This window comes from Lemur catta, chromosome 12, assembly GCF_020740605.2.
Source record: "Lemur catta isolate mLemCat1 chromosome 12, mLemCat1.pri, whole genome shotgun sequence".
NCBI lineage: Eukaryota > Metazoa > Chordata > Mammalia > Primates > Lemuridae > Lemur > Lemur catta.
Window position 1 is genome coordinate 75,205,373 of NC_059139.1, and position 22,352 is coordinate 75,227,724.

Here is a 22,352-nt window from a genome sequence, read left to right on the forward strand (position 1 = left end):
TAGTACAGAGTCGGATGAGGATTTAAACATCAGTCTGGCTGACGAAGGAAAGAAGGAGTCATGGAAGGAGGGGCCGGAGAGGGGGAAGAAGGGAAAAGAAGAGTGAGAAAAGGCGAGTGCCTGTCACCTCTGGAATTAACTGGCAAGGCTGAGTTTAGTTCCTTCCCTTACAACTTGGGGCCTGTAAACATTGCCTCAGCTTCTCTCTTTTCAGACTCAAGAGTGCACAGATTAACCCCAAATTTGTATGTCTGTATGAAAAGAAAAAAGAAAAAAGAAAAAATATTCTCCTTGGGTGCAATCAGGCTCATCTTCACTTTTGTGGGGATCATCTCTGACATTATCAGGTCACCAGAGGATGCGGTTCCTCAATGTATAAGACAAAATGTTCCTTTTTTTGTACCCAGCAGGTTTCCTGCTGCAGGACCATGAAGCAATCACCAGCTCCTGGAGATTATCAATCAGCGCTGCCATCCTTAAAGAGCTAAAAATTTCACCCTGTCCTTCTATTTTCATAAAGGCTGGCTGCAGAGCAAGGGCTCAGAGATGTCCCTGTTTCCCCACCCCAAGCCTCCTAACTTCAAATCGACCAAAATGGAAGCAGATACACAGGGACTCACAGACAGAAGCTTTCATCTGCTTGTTTAGTCATTACTTTCTCACTGAGCTGGCACGTAAGTATCTAGGGGCAAGGCGGCTTTGCACGTAAATACCAACTACTAACTGAAGGCCTCCTTGTGCTCCAGCCTCAGCTGCTGCCCTGACTCACCGGGGGGCTTACAGTGGCTACAGGCAAAATGAAAGCACGAGCAGTTTTTGGCTTAGTGGAAAATCTGTGTTTGTAGGCAGAAGACCTGAATTCAAGCCCTTGCTTCAACATTTTCTGGCTGTGTGATCTTGGGCAAGCCACTGTTTCCTCCTTAAGGGAACTAATATAGTGGGGATTTATATTGTCAATTTTTCATTGATTCTAAGTACACAGCAGTCAATGAACAGACCAGCGCCTTCTGCCAAGAGGCTTTGGCAATGCTCTCTCAGCATCCCGTGGCAGATGCCTGTTACTGGAGATGATGAGGCCATGGGTATTCATAAACCAAAAGGATTAGCTGTCTGGGACAGAGACCGATTAGGACAGAACAAGACCATGGATAGTGGATTTAGCATGAGACACAGCAGGACTCGACATTTACCTCCATTTGATCGCACATGCTAGAAAACCCAGGCCTTACCAGTCTGGAGAAATACAACAGGCTTCCTTTGAGCACATCATTTTTCTTGCTTATTTACAGACGTGGATCGTAATTGGCACTGTCGATACCACAGAAGCTGACAAGAGAAAACTAGTGAAGGCAGAATTTTATCTGGAGTCGATTTGAAAGTAACATAAACTTCTGCATCTGCTGAGATCATTTTTTTTTTCAGGTAGGAGAATAAATCAGTGTAATGTTCAGGCTCTCCTTACCCTCTTTGGGCCTATTCTCTGTGATTATTAATATAATTACTAACTCTGAGTAGTTTTTGGTTCAAATGTTTATAGTGCTTTCATCCTCATTGAAACGATGTTGAAAGGGTTAGTGAGCTCCCAGGTTATTCTGCAAGAACTATTCCTAATGTCACTGAAATTGATTTCATTTATACTTGAGTGTTGACTCACTTACCTGTGAAGAAGGCAATATAACAAAACAATTAAGAGTGGGGATTGGAATCCTGACTCACTAACAAGCTGACCCTTGGCAGCTACCTCATCTTTTGGTGTCCGTGGGAGATTATAATAGTGTTTACTTCTAGATTTTGTTAGGATTAACTAAGATGTTGCATGTGAAATCACCCCAAAAAGTTCCTGGGACGTAATATGCACTCAATAAATGTGAGCTAATTTATAATCACTGTCCTACATTTTTTGGGTACCCCTTCTGTTATTTATAACCAAAGAGCTTACTTAAGTGAAACAGAGGCTTACTCAAATCCTCTCCAGCAACGGCTTGTGTGTACATTGTTATGAAGATGTCCGTGTTTGGTGTGAGTGGCAGATGGGAATGTGAAGTAAGAGGATGCTTCAGGAAAAGAAGAAACGAGGGAGCTATGATAACTTCTTCATTCTGGTGTTCCATCAGTAACGAGGCTCAACTTCCTTCTCCCCCATTGCAGTTGGCTTCCTCTTCAATCCACTCTTGCGTATTTCCTTCCATCCCATAGTTTCTAATTGCTCTAGTTTCTGCTTGTTCCTCACTGCAACATGTCGTGACTACTTACAACTTTCATGTCCTGTCTCTTGCAACCCTTTTGCCTCAGCTCCCCCATTTTCCACTGGGAATTCCATTTCTCAACACAAGTTAGTGAGAGAACCAGATTGACCTGCCTGATCTGCAGCACCAGGTCCCTGGTTGACCTCTGCATGGATGGGCCTTGGGTAGGGTGCCCACCACTGGTCCAGCTGGCTGTGGCTGGCAGGAGTTGGGTTTTGTGGCCTGGGTTGTCCCATCCCCTTAGCAGAGGCCGTGGGTGTTAGGAGACAAGTCTTCCCGGATTTCTTGCATTTCTGCATGTCATCTGGAAAGAGGCATCAACAGTTTTGTTCTGCACTCTTTTCAATGATGTTTGCACAGCAAGTAGTCCTAGAAGAGATTGTCCCTTCCTCCCCTCTCAGGTCAGGGGACCTTTGTTTCCTGACCAAGATAACAAGGATAATGTCTTGTTCTGGGGCAGGTTTGCCTGAGGCTCCGTTGTAAGACTGGGGTTTCCTAAGCTCACATTTCCTCAGCTGAGACACAAACTCACTGGGTGTCCAGCATCCCCCTGGGCCAGTCTTTACCTATCCCCAAGAGACATCAAGGGCAAAGAGAAGTAATGTCATTATGATACTCATGCTGCCCATTGTGCCATGAGAATTAGTCCTTTGTCTTTGTTTTAGGGGTCTCATATATTCTGCCATTATCTAGGAAACTTGTTAGCTTGCAAGCAGGGTGAATTCTCAGGCACTTTGTGGTTCTTCACAATGAGAAGGGATGTTCTCATTCAAGCAGAATGGTTGTGGCAGGCACTGTGATGAACCCGTCTAATGCAGCCTTCTGTTCTGCTTCCTTTTCTACAGTTTCACTCACATAAGGATTAAACAAACTTTAGAGGGTTTTCCAGGGCTTTATTTTTGAGAGAAAAATGCATTATACAGCAATGAGGGGTGGGGAAGGAAGAACCCCCAAAACTGTGCAACATTTCTGCCCTCCCTGAGTGAGCCTTGACACGGAAAGATCTGGCATCTCTGTAAACCACGGTGCTGCTGCTGGGTCAGGCAGGCGCTGTCCTAACATGGCTGTGCATCTGCACGGCATTTAGTACCCTGGAAGCCCAGTGTGCTTTTATTTGACCCATTCAGCTGCTGTGAGCGTCACAATAGAACTCATTTGACAATTTGACATTGGTGCTTACTCTCTGTCAAGCCCTTAGTAAGATAGTTTGCAAGATTCGTTGTGTTAGTGTTGGTCTACCAGCATGGTTACCAAAAATTATGCAGTATTTTGCACCAGAGGCTACATGGCCAGCAGGAAAGCAATGCTTCAAAACTGCCTGCTTTATGTTCCTTTTTCTGGGTAAAAACACACTGGATGCTTACATGTGGATGCCGTAGAGCACAGGGAGTAAAAGGGAAAGGTAGTAACAAATCATAAGATATAAAGTGAAATACTGTGAAGTTTTGCTTCTCTCCATTCTATTTGGTCCCATCGCTAGAAAATAAATTCTTTTTAAACTTCCCTGGTTGTGAGAAATTTCATGGCCTGCTCGGAGCCATAAGGCATATAATCTTCTAAGAGATCTTCAACCTATACATTTATCAACACAGCTATAGATCCTTCGGGCTTGAGGGTAGCTTCTGGTAAAGTCACCTTGGGGCATGGGGTCCTTCAACATAAATGTTGTTTCTAGCTTGGGCAACCACAAGAGGGCCTCTAGCCTTCCGCAGGCCAAGATGAAATCCTTCCTATTGAGTGAATCCAGCTGTGTTGGGAGTGGGAGACTTATAATAGTCTCTTCATGACACTGGACATCTCAGGAGGCCGGGATTTTGCCTACCTTGTCCACAGTTTATTAGAGTAGGCACTTGGTACTCGTTTATTAAATGGACAGCAGCTTCCTAATATTTAATTTGTTGGGTTTGGTGAAGGTGTTTTTCAGCAGATTCAGAGAGGATGCCAGTTTGATATGTGCTAATGTACTATTTTCATAAGCTCACTATTTTAAAATTCTTGAACATTTTCTTCCAGGTGCTACTCATTTAGATGTGGGTTGTAACCAAGGTGTTCACTTATGAATAGTTTCATCATCATCTAATTGAAGGTAGAGCTTGCTTTCCAGACAAGGTGGATTTTGTAAACTCCCCATCCCTATCTCTGCTTTAAATGTTACTTTAAACTGAAATAAAAACTCTGACATTCTAGAATGGCAAAAAATCTAGGATACTGCAGTGCTAGGGTTGGGGAATGCTTGGTCCAGGTCAGGAAAAGGAATTATTTGTTGGGGCTAAAGGTCAGTCAGTATGATGGTACATAGAGAACTCCCTTCTACCAACTGTCTAACAATACCCTTCTGGGGATTATTAAAAGTGGGTTCTTTTAATAAGAAAATGAGACTAGACAAATAGAACTAGGGCTTGGCTTAAATGGCTGGAAATAATTTAAAATGGCATTTAGGGATTGAAATCAAAAGGCAAGCCTCTGTCAAGTGCCTATTCCTACTGACAAAACAACTTGGAGGTAGGTTCTGTAGTTACTGGAGTATTTGCAATTATGGAGGGCAAATGTCCATTGCCTCTTGAGGAAGCAATCCAGAGACTTTTGAAAAGGGCAGTTCAAATGGCCCGTAGACACGTGTCTGCATTAGTTAGGTCTCACTGGTTGAAGAGACAACAGGATGCTACACACCTATTAGGCCAGAGACACAGCCTCTGCAGAATAGTTTAAGGATTTCAAATTATCAGGCAATGGTAGGAAGTTCTCATTAGATCTTATTGATGACTAAGAAACTTCACTAACCAAGACCACATTAGAATACTGGTCAGTAGTGCAAAAATATCTATTAATCACGTTAGCAAAATAATACGACAAAGAAAAAAATATTTTTCAGAATTTTGAACAGATCCCAATTTTTCCCATTTAAAAAAAAATCAGAATGCACCTCAAACAACTTACTTAAATAATAAGACTGATCAGATAGGCTGCTCCTACCCTGGAAGGCTGCATGAAGTGGAAAGAACTCTCAGTGCTTCCTTAAGAACCAAGGCTCTTTGACCATCTCTGGGACCCATTTTTTTTTTTATTTGTAAATTAGGACAATACAATCAACCCTGCAGATTCACTATGAAGATCAGCTGAGACAGAGAGCCTAACACAATGCCCAGTATTTAGTAAGCACTTCATAAATAGGAACTATTATAATGTAAAAATAAATTTTTAACAATGAATCTTATTAAGAATTGCTGTTATAATCAAAGGGAAAAAAATCATACTGACTGGTAGGATTTTTCTTACTGACAGTAAGAGATAGTATCTTTCTACAAAGATAAGACCTCCTCGCCACCAATTTTCACTATAAAAACTGTGTATTGATCATAAACTAAGAATACAAGAAACAATAAATTGCTGCCTCTTTTTATTAATATGTCAGGCCTGTAGCCTTTTAGTAAAATTCATATTAAGAAAATTACGTTTTATTTATTCTGATTTAATAAAGTTCCCTTGTCAAATTCTCAACTCCTAAGAGGTGATTAAGATGTTTTCAAGATTTTTATCTGAACTGTTCAATCTCCAAAAAGTAGTACTAAAAACAATAATGGAAACCAAGCACAACATATTTCTCCATGACTTTGCAAGCCAATGAAAAACATTTTTTTCAAACCTTTATCCATGCACAAATAGTAGTACTGAATCTATAATTTAGATTCATTACTTTATGGAGAAAACAGAAGCAGAGTGATTAAATGACTTTTCAAAGTCATACTATTTCAAGTACCACAATTTTTAAGAGGGAAAAAGGTAGATTCCAAAAGTTATTCAATAAGCTTGACATTGATCACTCATTGAACAGATGGCATGTGAGTAGTTAGAGGAGGAGGTAGTATGTTTTCACTAAGAATGAGGAATTTCCAGCTGACTTCATTTCCTTTCCTGATTTAATACACTAGCAGATTAGGTTACTTGCAAAGACAGTGCATCTGACTGCCAAACATGACAAAATTTTTATGGTGTTCTTTTTAGAAAAAATAAAGAGACAGGGGTACATGAAGTGGTTGGTAGTTACTTCAACAACTGTACCCAAAGTACTAATTCAGTCACCTGGAGGGCAGTGTCTATAGCATTCTGAGGAGGGTCTGTATTCTATCCTGTTCAAGTCAGTATTTATCAGTAAAAGTCACTAAATACCAAAACCATGCTTTATCAAAATTGGAACTGACACAAAGCTAAAAGGAAGAATCCAAATTCACAAGTACCTTTAAAAGTTAAATTTCGTGAGGATGAATGTTGTCCTTCAATTAGGTTAGTAAGAAATTGTATAAGATAGGTGTGGACTTGGTTACCAGCAACGCCTTGGAAGTTCAGCAAGAGATAACAATGTGATACACTTGCCTAACAATGACAGTGGTAATAACAACATATACCAACCACAACAGCCACATGGGAATCGCTTTGAAGTTGGCAATAATGCCCCCGAATTCTGCTCTAGTTATACCACAGAAGACTTGCGTTTAGTTCTGAGCAACATATTTTGAGAGGGACTGAAGAGCCAACTTGAGGCTGGTCTGGAATAGGTATCATTTAAGATCTCAGAAAAGTGTGAAACCTCAGGAAGGATATGAAGAGGTGGCCACACAGAACCAACAGGACTTTTCTGTCTAGTTTCACATGGGTGCTATTTATACAGAAATTTGGGTGAAATCCATCCCTTGTAGGGGTAATGAATAGCTCCATCCAAAAGGGGCTGAATGAAAATTATGATGCAATCATAAAAGCATCTACAGTAGAGATACACTGTTGCTGATTCTAGCTCTGTGACTATTTTTCTATCCTATGTTTACTCTATTAGGGCAGAGTCAAAATTCTAAACTTTGTAAAGCATCTACACAAAATGATTAATTTTCATCTAATTCAGTGTTATATAATTCATAACTTATCAGCATCCAATTGGCCCTTCTGCAATGAGGTCTTCGAACCCTTTGGGAACCATGAGGAATCTTGCTGAACAGTTATCTTTTTTTTTTTTTTTTTTTTTTTTGAGACAGAGTCTTGCTCTGTGGCCCTGGCTAGAGTGAGTGCCGTGGCGTCAGCCCAGCTCACAGCAACCTCAAACTCCTGGGCTCAAGCGATCCTACTGCCTCAGCCTCCCGAGTAGCTGGGACTACAGACATGCGCCACCATGCCCGGCTAATTTTTTCTATATATATAGTTTTAGTTGGCCAGATAATTTTTTTCTATTTTTAGTAGAGACGGGGTCTCACTCTTGCTCAGGCTGGTCTCGAACTCCTGACCTCGAGCGATCCACCCGCCTCGGCCTCCCAGAGTGCTAGGATTACAGGCGTGAGCCACCGCGCCCGGCCTACAGTTATCTTTAATAACAGTCCCGTGCCTGATTTGGAGAAAGCCACTGACGTGGGGCAGGCTCCCTTACTGGAACTTTGAGAGTTTCTACAGTCTAGAGTTGGTGTGGAAACCAGGCTCTGGTGAAACCTACAAGATTGCTGAGAATGTCAGGCAGGAGAGGACACGGACTCAGAGCCCCTCCAGCTGCAGAAAGTCCACCAGCCGCTTCTGTATGACTCTCTGTAGGGCCTTCTTAGGTCACAGTCCAAGGGCTTTAAATAAAATCATGTGCTCAGGAGCCTACTGTGGACTTCCTTAATATAGCTGTTCTTTGCCATTAACTCTAAATCCTTCAGGGGTTACATTACAGAAGTGATATGATTACACAATTAAATATTAGAAATGACCACCAAGTATATCCTGTTTATTGTTTATGATTTACACGGAAAATGATGGGCTGGGGTTGTAGAACAATAAACCAATCATTACATTTAGACCTGGGCTTTTGAAAAACTTGCATTCCATTTTAACAGTTCATATATATTTAACAGCTTAAATAAAAATTCAGATCACAAATAATCTTAAGAGTTAGTTAGCTTAGAGATAAACAATTAAGAAACACAAAAGAAAAACCACATGAATCTACCTTTAAATATTAGCATTCATATTACAAGAAATAAGAAAATATTTAAAAAAATAAAATTATTAGGTCAAGTCACAACATAAAATAGAGAAATAAGATAAACAATATTTTATTAATATTCATACCTATTTCTAATTTACCTTCATATATTCTTAACTTTTTCAAAAGGATCCAAGATATGATCAAATAGCATTTTGGTGTCTGAACTTCGCAGCCTCAATTTATACCAGCTTGCTACCACAAAAATCCTAAAACCTCAATTTTCTTTTTTTAATTTAAGACAACTCTTACTCAACTTTTCTCCTTGATAGCAGCTGTTTATAGATAGTAGGGAGCCAAGAATGAAGGACAGTAACAGATGGAAAGCAAAAAGTACAACAGCTATCTTAAGTTCAGCTTTCAACATTGCTGGTTGAGTTTGGAACCAAAACCTCTTAACAACTGGCAGATAATAGTTAAATCTTAACAGGCAAAGAAGAAATATTTTCTTTGGGACAGCTGCTATCTAGGAGAAGAAAACCAAGGTCCCTTAATACTGCCTAAATATAATGTGTGGCTTATTATAGAGAAATCTTTAGCAATGTAAGTTTAACCAGTTAAGTGTCACAACTGATCAATACTACTTGAAAAGAAACAAACAAACAAAAAAATCACACTAGCCACGAATTTCCACAATATACACATGAGAATTAATTTTAATCTGATTTGACTCCTTGACACTAACTGAGATCATCAATGAAATATGGTATGGAAAGATCACAGAGTAGAAAACAAGCAAAGATTAGTTTATACAACAGTGACTATATACATCAGAAGGAAAACATGCTAGCTAATGCAACATTAAGGCCTGAATGCTAAGCATTTCCAAAGTCACAGAAGCCCCAAAGAACCCATAAATTACAAATTCACCACATTACATGCATGCAATGTTCACTTTTGTTTTACCCATAAAAGGATACACAGTATTTTGCTGTAAATACCAGACACATTTACAGTATATGCAAAAATTAGAATGCAAGTGTTATGTTTCTTATATTTAAGCCTCAAATGTGCCAACAGTGAAAATTCATTTATTTTTAAGAATGGAAAAAAGAGACGAAATATAAATACTTAGAGAAATAAGATGTACTTCTGCATTTGAGAAGCCATATAAATATTCCTTTTATGTGTCCAAACTAAATTATCAATGGACCGACTGGATGGATGTACACTATGTGCTTTACTATTTTATTTGCTCAAATGACATTCTAACAGCCACCATGGTCTAGTGTTCATAGCAAATCACATTTGTAAGTGACCTTTTGGTTCATGTTTCCACATACTTGTCTGTGTGTATGATCACATAAAGGAGAAGCTGTGCATCTTAGTTTGGGGTTATATAGTTACAGAGACGACCATCTGTAAGTGTTTAGCTTTTCCAAAATATTGCAGAACTAAAATCACCTTAAACTAACTATATATAATACTTATTAAACAAATGTGCCATGAGTGTTCTGGACCTTCAAGTATAATTTTAACCAAGGAAAAACATGTAGGATAAGAGGTTAGAAAGGGTTTCATAAGGCCATCTAATTCATCTCACTGTACCAAGCACTGAGCACACTAGATTCTTCATATGCTTTACTAACTTTATGTTAAGCACATCCACTGTTTTATTAAATAATTTACTTTACTACCTAACCACTTCAGGGGTGGGGGTTATATTTAAGATTTTAAAATTTTGTGATGTTCTGGCCCAAATTTTAGCTTTTGTTTGGCATTCTGAAAAGTCCTAATTTTAAACAAAGATGGAAAAGTAGACACCTTTCTAAAAAACTTCTCAGTATTATAAACCAAGAAGTTTGATGTAGCAAAAGCAAAGGGACCAGTGAAAAAGCATGCTTTAGAATTTGTTTTATTTCCAATGAAACCAAATACTTCTGTTGTGATCACAACCTTCACATTTGATGCAGACGGGAGAGCTTAATTATAACCACTTAGTGACAGTATTATAGACAAAGCCAAATGCCTGCCACATAGATGATTACTTCTTCTGGAAAGAGTTAACTGATAAGCTTGACTTTACAATTAATTCAACTAAAGAGAATGGATGCACTGCTTCAATATTCAGCTTGAAAATGTTTAGTACTTTCTGCAAACCTAAATTTAGTTTAGAAAGGTTAATATTTTCTTTCTAAACTATGGCATATACTATATATAGCATTTTTAATATATTTATATATAATTATTTGCACATCAGCTTTAGAAGGAATTTGCAGATTTACTTTGATAGACTGATCTCATTTCAGCTGTTAAGGTTTAGGGCGCTTGTGCGGTACTGTCATTAGAAGGAGGGGCATCAGGATCAGGCTCGGAGGAAGCAGCTGCAGATGCTTCGATAACTGCAGGTGGGAAATGACGGCGGCACACAGGGCATGTTCCCGACTGGAGGGAAAAAAACAAGTTGAGAGCCACCATAAGCATCTTGACTGCCATGCAAGTAACTTAATAAAGAAAAAATAGTATCATTATCCTAATAACAAATCAAGTATCTTAAAAACAAAAACCAAATAAACTTCAAACCAATACAATGCAGAAAGACAAAATTTTAGTGCTATTTCCTCTGCACCCCAATAAGACTAATTTCTTTGAAAATAAACAATGTCTCTCAGTCATGTTTGTACCTTTAAGGTCATTCATCTTTCATTTAGCGAGTTTTTATGAAGAGCCTCCACATTCACACTGATGCGGATGAGCAAAAAATCGTGGTGCACGTCTGCACACAGAGTTTAGCTCAGCAATGATCTGAATTGAATTGTTATTATTTAATCTATTATGCACATATTAGAAAAACCACACACCTATTTAATTCACACCAAATCATTCACCCCAGGAGCTTCCTCCTATTATACTAAAGCCTCACTTTAGTTCAGTACAGATTTGTCAAAACAAAGGGACCTCAGACCTTCTTTATAAGCCATGTAATTTCTTTCCAAAAGGAGATAATAAGTTAGGTGCCTTCTAAATGATAAAACAATTAACTATAGACCTGGGAGGGAAGGTGGGAAGTTGTACTAAGAGTACAACACTTTAGGACCAATGGAAGATGACAGAGATATGTCATCTGATGACAGCTCATCCCCTTTCAAATCTGATCTTTTTCCCAAAGAGATCATGCTATTCGAGGTGACAAAGAACTGTATCTTGGGAATCTTCTCCCCAGAGGAAACCAGGAAAGGTTTCACACTAAGCTGTTTCCTGACAGGAGAGAGACTGAAGAGGTTATTACCTTGGATTACAGAAAAGTCAAGTACAATTCAATGCTGTAATTCATAGATAATGTTTACAATTTAAGAATTCAATTCAACAAATATTCACTGTGCACTCACCATATAGATTGGGCCCTAACAGCAACATTTTAGAGTCAAACACATGAGCGTGGTCTTGGTTAAACATACTAGCTGTGTAACCTTGGATGAATAACAATCGTTGTAAAGTGGGAATAAGGATACCAACACATCCTAGAGTTACTGTGAGGATTAAATGGGAAAATCTATAGCAATCATCCATCAGTGCCATCACACACAGCAGGCACAAAACCCACTGCTTCTGAAGTCTCTGAGACTATTGTGGGAATTTTTAAAAAGGGTATATTAATGACAGAAGAGGTGGAGTTTAAGCTGGGCCTACCTAGATCATCTAATCTTACAGATGGCATAGGGGGAAGATCATGCCAGGTGTCATGAGCAAATCTACAGAAGAGTAAATGTGAAGACACAGACTGGGGTCTAGATCGCAGAAGGCTTTGAAGCCAACACAGAAACTTTAGACAATTCCACAGGTGACTGGAAGTCTCGGTCTCTCTCTCTCTCTATTATAAGAAGGGAAGTAACATGATCAGAACTACATTGTAGAAAATACCTCCAATGGAGGTAAGGAAGTAAAGTAGGTAACTGTAATAGTAGTTACGGCAACGAGGGCTGCAGTCTGATGTGTGGGAGTGCAGGTGAGACGAGGGGAAGGACCTCACAGGCACAGGCACACACACAACTGCTGGGACTCGGTGGCCCGGCATTGTCTGCACTCCACTAATCTAACAGCACTTACTTCTGTGACTACCACCATCTTGTGCAGGCACTGAAAGTTCTTTTCTACTGATTTCTAACTTTAATTATTAATAAGTTTACCACTACTTTTCCTACACTATGTGTTTACTATTAATATGTGCCAGGTACTATATTAAATCCATTATGGACTATTTACTTCAACCTTTATAAAAACCCTAGAGGTAGGTATATTCTGTGGTACATTCATCTAAGCTATATCAACATAATGACAAATAAACAGGTTAAGAAAAATTATCTAAAACACTATTTCCCAAATTATAAGGGAGGGGAGAGATAAAAGAAAGCAGTATTTTAAAAATAATTCAGAATCCAGGATTACACCTCAGTCCAGAATGCCAGAAGTTTCATATTTGAGACACACATGATCTCTACACAGGCAATGCTTATCAAATTGTAGGTACTGCCAGGTACTATGGGTTATCTCATTTAGTTCTCACAACATTACTTGATATATATATCATCATCAGTATCATTTAACAAATGATATAAAGTTAAAGGCAAAAAAATCCAGCAGTAACCAATTACACAACTTTTGACTTTGACTCAAATGAGCATAATATTACAAAAATGTTTTTATGTATTCCACCAGTCTAACTCTAAAAATATTCTAGAGCAATCCTCTAAAAATTATGGGCAAATTTAATGTAATCACAATTAGAATCCTAAAATGAATTCTTTTTTGGGAGAGAAGCAAATAAATAAAATAATTTCAAGCTCAAATAGAAAAAAAAAAAAAATTGCCCAAGAATAAGGTATGAAAAAATACAGAAAAAAATAGCATAGTCCTATGAAAAATAATTTAAAAAACCCTCAAAAGTATAAGGGTTTAAGCAATTGAGAAAAAGTGTGGCTATATATACTCCTGGATGGAAACACTGGTCATGGGGGGGGAGGGGCGGGTGGCAAGAGGAGTAGTGAGGAAGAAAGGGAACTGAGGAGAAGTACGGAAATAAAAGACTATAGTAAATGAAAAAATATTCAAGTAATGTTTTATAAAAGTAGAATAAACTACTTGACCAGCCTTAAAAAAAAATGTAGAATAAAAAACTAAAATACAAATTGAATATGCATACAGACATAAAATAGAAGCCAACATTAATAACGAAATGATATATTTGATTTCATAAAGAAATAGTCAACATTTCTACACTGGATTTCAAAGATTTTAAAAAGAGTTTAGAGAAGGATGAAGTAATAGCAGGAGAGGAACAGCAAAGAAAGAAAATGGGAAGAAGAGAAGGGAGGAAGGAAAGGGGAGCAAAAAAGGGAGGGGAAAAGAAAGGGAATAGTTACAGAGAAGAGAGAGTGCTATATCCATGAGTAAATAAGCTGAGAAAGTGATCTGGGAATTCCTACTGAGCAGGATGGTAAACATCCTTTATGCGAAAATAGAGTTCACAGAGCAGGTTTAAGTAAAACACTTTCTTTTATTTAAGTAACTCAAATATACTTAAATTTACTGGGTAAATATTTAAAGAACATATGAAAATTAGAATAGGAGCTACTAAGCAGGTTATTAAATATTTCTCATACACATTTTCAGAAACATCAACCCATATTAGTGGAATACTTGTATACTGTATACAGTTACAGTACATTCGTGTAACAGGCTTCTTTGCTTGAGATACTTTTGCAAACACCAAATTTCAGCATTATAATTAAAGTTCTAATTGGCTTTATTTTCAAATCATTTTTTTAGATATTTAATCAATTCCTAAGATGATTAAAAATATGTTACTGTTGTCTATGTTGTTTTTTAGGCAATGTTAATAAAGTAAAATAGTTTCATATTATCCCTCATCCACAGTCATTAAAGGCAGGTGGTTTTTCACACTGTACTGAAAAGTGCTACACAGATATAGCTGAATTAAAATAGGCTTAAAAGACACTACTATTATTAACTTGTAGGACAAACTACTGAAGTATTAATTTTAAAAAGAGTGATTCTAAAACTCACCTTTTGTAGCCAAATTGAGACGCAAGGTTTGTGAAAGAAATGATGACAGGGCAACTCTGTTGCTATATCATCCTTAATATATTCACTGCAACAGATCGGACAGCACTGCTCCTGACCAATGGCTGAAATCAACAAGTAATTTAGATATATCAATCACATACAGTTCAATTTTTAAAAAAATAAAACTCAACATATTACACTCATGGATATCTATGAAAGACAAAAAGAACCAGACTTTGATCAATTAATTGGCAAATATGTTTCTGTCTAATACATGCCAATTTGGAATTTAATGAATGCTGCTTTTGTAGGAAAGTTGGCTGGGGAACATTTGTCTCAGCCTATCACTTGATAAATTCAAATACTTTTCTACTAATTGAAAGTTTGTCAGCATCAGGTTTCTATAGAAAATCTAACAGAAGTTTCTGACAGTCAAGTACTTCATCTTCTATGTACATTGATAATATACGTAAATATGCAACATGTCCTTTAACATCTGAGATCAGCTTTGCCCGTACCAGTGTGATCTTCAAGAACAAGGGTCTCTGGAAGACCATCAATGCTTTCCTTGCTGGCTGGTGGATTGGCCACCTCAACATCTACTGCGAGAGACTCTAAATGTGCCAGGGCAGTCTGAAAAAGAAAAGTTACAGTTCTTTGTTATAAAAAACTTTGAAACAGTCATAGAAAACTACTTCTTAAAGTATTTGCTAAAGTTATATCACCATTATTCTCTTCCTGTTTGTTTCATTCGGTCCCTTGCTCCTTTTGCCCTTTCCAAAGAATAGCCACAATCACCATCAAACCAAAACGTCAAACACACATACACACACAGCCCAACTTTTCTCAAGTAAAACAAAAATCTATCTTGCCTCAATAATTATCTACTTGCCCATCATATTTGTATTTTCTGAGGAGTGGTTAACTCTTCCAACTATGAGTTCCCATGTGGGATCAATAATATACAAGAAAGTAAACATTTGAGATAAGCTCACTTCGTTAAAATAAAACATGGCTGAGGTTACTAAATGTTCAAGGAATAGAAGCAAATACTGCACTCCTGAATGGCTATGTCTATGACTGGCACAGACTTATTAGCACGTTCACATTACCAGTTCACAAGTATTACTAGGTTATTTTGGTTAGGAACTTCATTAGGGGTTCAAATGCCTGTATAAAGTTACTGCTCTAATGAGGATAGTAAGAACATCAGATCATATGACCATCTAGTGTGAGTCACCCTCATCCTTTCTGGCTTCAATTAGATTAGAACGGCAGGTGAGACTTTTGTCTTTCTGCCTGCCACTTGTACGATTACATTCTCTTGGTGCACATGCTGCTTGCTCTGCCTGATGCTTTCTGTTTATAAGTCCTATCAGTTCCTCAGGAACTGGGTAAATCCTGTCTCTTCCATGAAGCCTACGTCAATTGTTTTAGATTATACTAGTTCTTCCTTCGGAACTGGTATTGTACTCAAATAATTAGTATTATACAGTTTAATAACTACTTAGTATTATATCCTTATGACAGAATCATAAGATCACAAAGCTATGAAAGACCTTAGCACTAATCTGTTTAATATTTCTTTGTAGGGACAAAAAAGCTGAAATATTTGATAACTATTAAAACAGGCATCCCTCCTGGTGGAAATGCAAGATGGTGGAACTGCTATGGAAAACACAATGGCAATTCTTTAAAAAATTACAAAATAGAATTATCACGTAATCCAAAAATTCTGCTTCTGAGTATGTACCCAAAAGAATTGAAAGCAGGGACTCAAACAGATGTCTGTACATCCATTTTATTCACAAGAGCCAAAAGATAGTAGCAAACCAAGTGTTCGTTGATGGATGAATGGATAAACAAAATGTAGTATATTATTCAGCTCTGCAAAGGAAAGAAATTCTAAAACCTGCTACAACATGGATGAATCTTGAACATATAACATTAGGACCAATTTGAAGATGGCTGACCAGAGACACCAGCTGCCAGACTGTCTCGAAAGAAGAAAAAGTTTTAGATGAAAAAGAACAAACAAACAACTGTAGAGTGGGTGTAATTCTGAGGGGAAAGTGCCAGAACCTACAAGAGATTCCACAGGAAGAATCTGCAGAGCAGAACAAGAAGGAACAAGATATGGGCAGAGGACAACCTCTGAGAGGCTCAGGGTCAGGGAAAAGGGTAGGTGGAGCAGTTTGTTTCTCCCTCACATCTCTGGTAGTCAGCAGGCTCCCGAGCTGCTAGAGAGCCTTTCTACCCTCATGAGCCCAAATGCTGCTACTGCCAGTGAACTGGGAGCTTCCTGAGAACAAACCACCATCCTGCCAGCCCCCTTAAGACACTTCCCTCACCACAGACCCAAGCCAAGACAGCAGGCACCATATTACTTCTCAACCCACTGTGTGCCTTTGTCCTCCCCAGGGGGCTTCAGCCCCTCTGTTTTCATCTTGCTCATTCCCACACAAACATTTCCTAACTCTGGCCCAGACTGTGGGAGCCACAGGGGCAGGCAGTTCGGGGGATCTGCATGACCGCAGAGCCTAGACATTCCAGGCAGGCTGTCTTCCAGAGAGAGACAGAGACGACCAGGGTGCTAGCTTTCATCTATCCAGACTCTTTTTTCCCCTCCCCATGCCCCGCCTGTGGCTGTGGAGAGACATGATTGAGCTAGGGGCTCTTAGGAGCTGCTGCTTCCCCCCAGTTGGTGCATATACCACACTGGGACTTCCACAGAGAGAAATGCTCAAACCTTTCCTCTTAAAGACCTGCAGAGGACTAATGGGTGCTCAGACCGAAAGGTGGCCTTGCTAATAAACTAGCTAACAGAGAAAGATAAACTACTGAACAGAAAGTAAAAGAAATAAACTCACAGCACATAATTGCCCCTTTAAAGAGAAAACTCACAATACAACTGGCAGAGCTCTTATAAAAGCTGAGAGCTCATATAAAACAATAGCACAACAGGTAAAACAAAGCAATAAGGTACTACGCACAGGATGAACAGACAAGCACCCCACATATCAGTCCTATCAATTAACATGAACGTTCTGAATGCCCCACTCAAGAGGCACAGGCTGGCTGAATGGATGAAAATATAAAACCCAACTATCTGCTCCCTACAAGAAACACATCTAACATGTAAGGACTCATGCAGACTCAAGGTGAAGGGATGGAAAAAAATATTTCATGCAAATTGAAACCAAAAGAAAGCAGGTGTAGCCATTCTCATATGAGATAAAATTGACTTCAAACCAAAACCAGTAAAGAAAGGCAAAGATAGTCATTATATAGTGGTAAGGGGAGCAATTCACCAAGAAGACGTAACAATCCTAAATATTTATGCACCTAACACCGAAGTGCCCAGATTCATAAAGCAAACCTGACTACATCTAAGCAAAAGAGATAAATAGCAGCATCATAATTGCCAGGGACTTCACCACTCCACTGACAGAACTGGACAGATTACAGAAGCAGAAAATGAATACAGAAACACTGGCCTTACACAGGACTCCAGAACAACTGGGCCTAACAGACATATAGAACATTTTACCCAAAAACTACTGAATATATATTCTTTTCACCAGCACATGGAACGTTCTCTAAGACTGATCACATCTCAGGTCACAAAACATGTCTCAACATGTTCACAAACCACAGTGAAATGAAAGCAGACATCAACTTCAAGAGAAATGCTCAATTCTATACAAAGTCATGGAAATTAAACAACCTGCTCCTGAACAATTATTGGGTCAATAATGAAATTAAGATTGAAATCAAGAGATTCCTTGCACTGAACAACAAAGGTGACACAAGCTATCAAAAATCTATGGGACAAAGCAAAAGCAGTCCTAAGGGGAAAATTCATATTCTTAAATGCCTACATCAACAAGACAGAAGATCACAAATCAACAATCTAATGACACATCTCAAGGAACTAGAAAAGGAAGACCAAATCAAACCCAAAGCCAGTAGAAAAAAGAAATACTCAAGGTCAGGGCAGAACTAAACAAAACAGAAAACAAAAAACAATACAAAGGAGCAATGAAACAAAAGTTGGATTCTTGAAAAGATAAATAAAATTAATATTCCTCTTGCTAGATTAACCAGGAATAGAAGAAAAAGGACCCAAATAAACTCAATCAGAAATGAAAAAGGAGATATTACAACTGATACCACAGAAATACAGAATATCATCTGTGAATACTATGAAAATTTCTAAACACATAAACTCAAAAATGTAGAGGAAATGGACAAATTCCTGGACACACACAACCTCCCACAACACAATCAGGAAGAAACAGACCTTGTGAACAGACCAATAATGAGTAATGAGATTAAAGTAGTAATAAAAAAACTTCCAACACAAAAAAAATCATGAGGCCAAATGGATTCACAGCCAAATTTTCCTGGACCTACAAAGAAGAGCTGGTACCCATACTGCAGAAATTACTCCATAACATCAAGAAGGAGGGAATCCTCCCCAACTCATTCTGTGAAGCCAGTATCACCTTGTATCAAAGGGAGGAAAGGACACCACAAAAAATGAAGACTACAGACCAATATCCCTTATGAATACAGATGCAAAAATCCTCAATAAAATCTTAGCACACCGAATTCAACTGCATATCAAAAAAATAATTCATCATGACCAGGTAAGCTTCAATCTAGCGATGCAAGGATGGTTCAACATACACAAATCTATAAATGTAACCTATCATATAAATAGAAAGCAAGAACAAAGACCATATAAGCCTCTCAATAGAAACAGAAAAAGTATCTGACAAAATTCAGCACACTTTTATGATAAAAACTCTTAACAAAATAGGCATAGATGGGTCATACCTCAAAATTATTAAAGCCACACACAATAAACCCACAGCCAACATCATAGTGAAAGGGGAAAAATTGAAAGCATTCCCCTTTAGAACTGGAACTAGACAAGGTTGTCCACTATCTCCACTTCTGTTCAACACAGTGCTGGAAGTCCTTGGTAGAATAATCAGATAAGAACAGGGAATCAAGGGTAGATCCAAATGGGGTCAGAAGAGGTCAAACTTTCACTCGCTCCTGATGATATGATATTATATCTAGATAACCTGAAAGATTCAACCAAGACACTCCTGGAATTAATAAAGGAATTCAGCAAAGTCTCAGGATTCAAAATCAATGCACACAAATCGGTAGCTTTCGTATATGCCAATAACAGTCAAGCCAAGTATCAAATCAAAGATGCAACACCTTTTAGGTGCATCAAAGAAAATTAAATATTTTGGAATATATTTAATGAAGCAGGTGAGATACCTATATAGGGAGAACTACAAAACACTGAGAAAAGAAATTACAGACGATGTAAACACATGGAAAACCCTACCATGATCATGGATCAGCAGAATCAATATTGTTAAAATGTCTATACTACCTAAAGTGATCTACAGAATCAATGATATCTGTATCAAAATACCAACATCATTTTTCAAAGATCTAGAAAACAAAATTCTATACTTCGTACGGAACCAGAGAAGACTCCATACAGCCAAAGCAATCTTAAGCAAAAAGAACAAATTGGGAGGCTTCAATCTACCAGACTTCATGATATACTACAAGGCTATAATGACCAAAAAAGCACGGTACTGGCACAAGAACAGAGATATAGAACTTTGGAACAGGACTGACAACAGAGATATAAAACCATCCTCATAATGTCAGCTAATCTTTGACAAAGCAGACAAAAATATACATTGGGGGAAAAAAATCCCTATTCCATAAATGGTACTGGGAAAATTGGATAGCCACATGCTATCCACATTGAAACTGGATTGAAACTGGATCCACACCTCTCACCTCTCACAAAAATCAACTCATGATGGATAACAGACTTAAACCTGAGACATGAAACCATAAGAATTCTAGAAGAAAATGTTGTGAAAACTCTTACAGACATTGGCCTAGGGAAAGAACTTATGAAGAAGACTCCCAAAGCAATCACAGCAGCAACAAAAATAAATACATGGGACTTGATCAAATTAAAAAGCTTCTGCACAGCCAAGGGAACTATCATTAGAGCTAACAGAACACCTACAGAATGGGAGAAAATATTTGCATGCTACACATTCAATAAAGGGCCAATAACAAGAATCTATACAGAATTTAGGAAAATCAACAAGAAAAAAATCAAACAACCCATTAAAAAGTGGGCAAAGGACATGAACAGAAACTTTGCAAAGGAAGACAGAATAATGGCCAGCAAACATTTAAAAAATTGCTCAATATCTCTAATCATCAGGGAAATGCAAATCAAAACCAAAATGAGATATCATTAACTTCAGTGAGGATGGCTTTTGTCAAAAATTCTCAAAACAACAAATGCTGGCATGGATGTGGAGAGATAGAAACACTCATACACTGCTGGTGGGACTGCCTATTAGTACAAGCTCTATGGAAAAAAATAAGGAGATACCTCAAAGAGCTAAAAACAGAACTACTATTTGATAAAGCAATCCCACTACTAGGCATTTACCCAAAGGAAAAAAAGCCATTCTATAATAAAGACATCAGCACTCAAATGTTTATAGCAGCACAATTCACAATTGCAAAGATGTGGCAACATCCCAAGTGCCCATCAATACATGAGTGGATTAATAAAATGTGGTATATGTATACCATGGAGTACTACTCAACCATGGAAAACAATGGTGAACTAGCACCTCCTGTATCATCCTGGATGGAGCTACTGAGCTAGTGCGTATTCTTCGAAGTGAAATATCACAAGAATGGAAAAACAAGCACCACATGTACTCACCATCAAATTAGTACTAACTGATCAACACTTAGGTGCACACATGGAAGTACTATTCATCGGGTGCAGGGCAGGTAGGAAGGGTGAGAAGGGGATGGGTAAATTCAGAACTAATGGGTGGGGAGCACACTGTCTGGGGGATGGGCTCTGGCTTCGGCGGCGCAAAGGCAGTATATGTAACCAAAATGTTTGTACCCCCATAATATTATGAAATTTAAAAATAAAATCAATAAGTAAATAAAATGGAAGCAAACCAAATCCAACAGATTATCAAATAAATAATCCGCCACAACTAAGTGGGCTTCATCCCAAGATGTAAGGATGGTTCAACATACAAAAATCAATAAACGTGATTCACCACATAAACAGAAGCAAAAACAAAGATCATATGATCATCTCAACAGATGCAGAAAAAACTTTTGACAAAATCCAGTACCCTTTCATGATAAAAAAACCCTCAACAAACTAGACATAGAAGGAACATATCTCAAAATTATTAAAGCCATATACAACAAACCCACAGCCAGCATCACACTGAATGGGGAAAAGTTGAAAGCGTTCCCACTAAGAACCGAAACAAGACAAGGATGCCCGCTGTCACCACTTCTATTCAACATAGTGCTGGAAGTCCTACCAGAACAATCAGGCCAGAAAAAGAAATAAAGGGTATCCAAACTGGAAAAGAGGAAGCAAAACTATAGAATCCACCAAGAGTCTCCTGGAATTGATAAATAAATTTAGCAAAGTCTCAGGTTACAAAATCAATGTACACGTATCAGTAGCATTCCTATACACCAATAACAGTCAAGCCAAGCATCAAATCGAAGACTCAATACCATTCATGATAGTGACAAACAAAATAAAATACCTAGCAATATAATTAACCAAGGAGGTGAAAGATCTCTACAAAGAGAACTATGAAACACTAGGAAAAGAAATTAGAGATGACACAAAAAAATGGAAAAACATCATGTTTATGAATCAGTAGAATCAACAGTTATTAAAATATCCACTACCCAAAGTGATTTATAGATCCAGTGCAGTCCCTATCAAAATACCAAAGTAATATTTAACAGATCTAGAAAAAATAATTCTACACTTCATTTGGAACCAGAAAAGAGTTTGAATAGCCAAAACAATCATAAACAAAGAGAACAAATCTGGAGGCATCACATTACCAGACTCAAACCACACTACAAGACTGTAGTAATCAAAATAGCATGGTACTGGCACAAAAATAGAGACATAGCCCAAGGAACAAAACAGAGAACCTAGATAGACA

The 22,352-nt window shown here is 38.1% G+C and overlaps 1 protein-coding gene across 1 annotated transcript in view; it reads right to left on the reverse strand.

Moving 5' to 3' along the window:
• Positions 1-7,962: 7,962 nt before the first annotated feature.
• Positions 7,963-22,352, reverse strand: part of PJA2 (praja ring finger ubiquitin ligase 2) — a 65,010-nt gene continuing 50,620 nt past the window's right edge. Inside the window, exons 8-10 of the mRNA XM_045566392.1 lie at positions 14,793-14,907; positions 14,275-14,396; positions 7,963-10,635 (exon numbers count right to left, since the gene is read on the reverse strand). Coding sequence (XP_045422348.1) covers positions 10,510-10,635; positions 14,275-14,396; positions 14,793-14,907 — 363 coding nt within the window. The 3' untranslated portion in view covers positions 7,963-10,509. The remainder of the gene's footprint in view (positions 10,636-14,274; positions 14,397-14,792; positions 14,908-22,352) is intronic.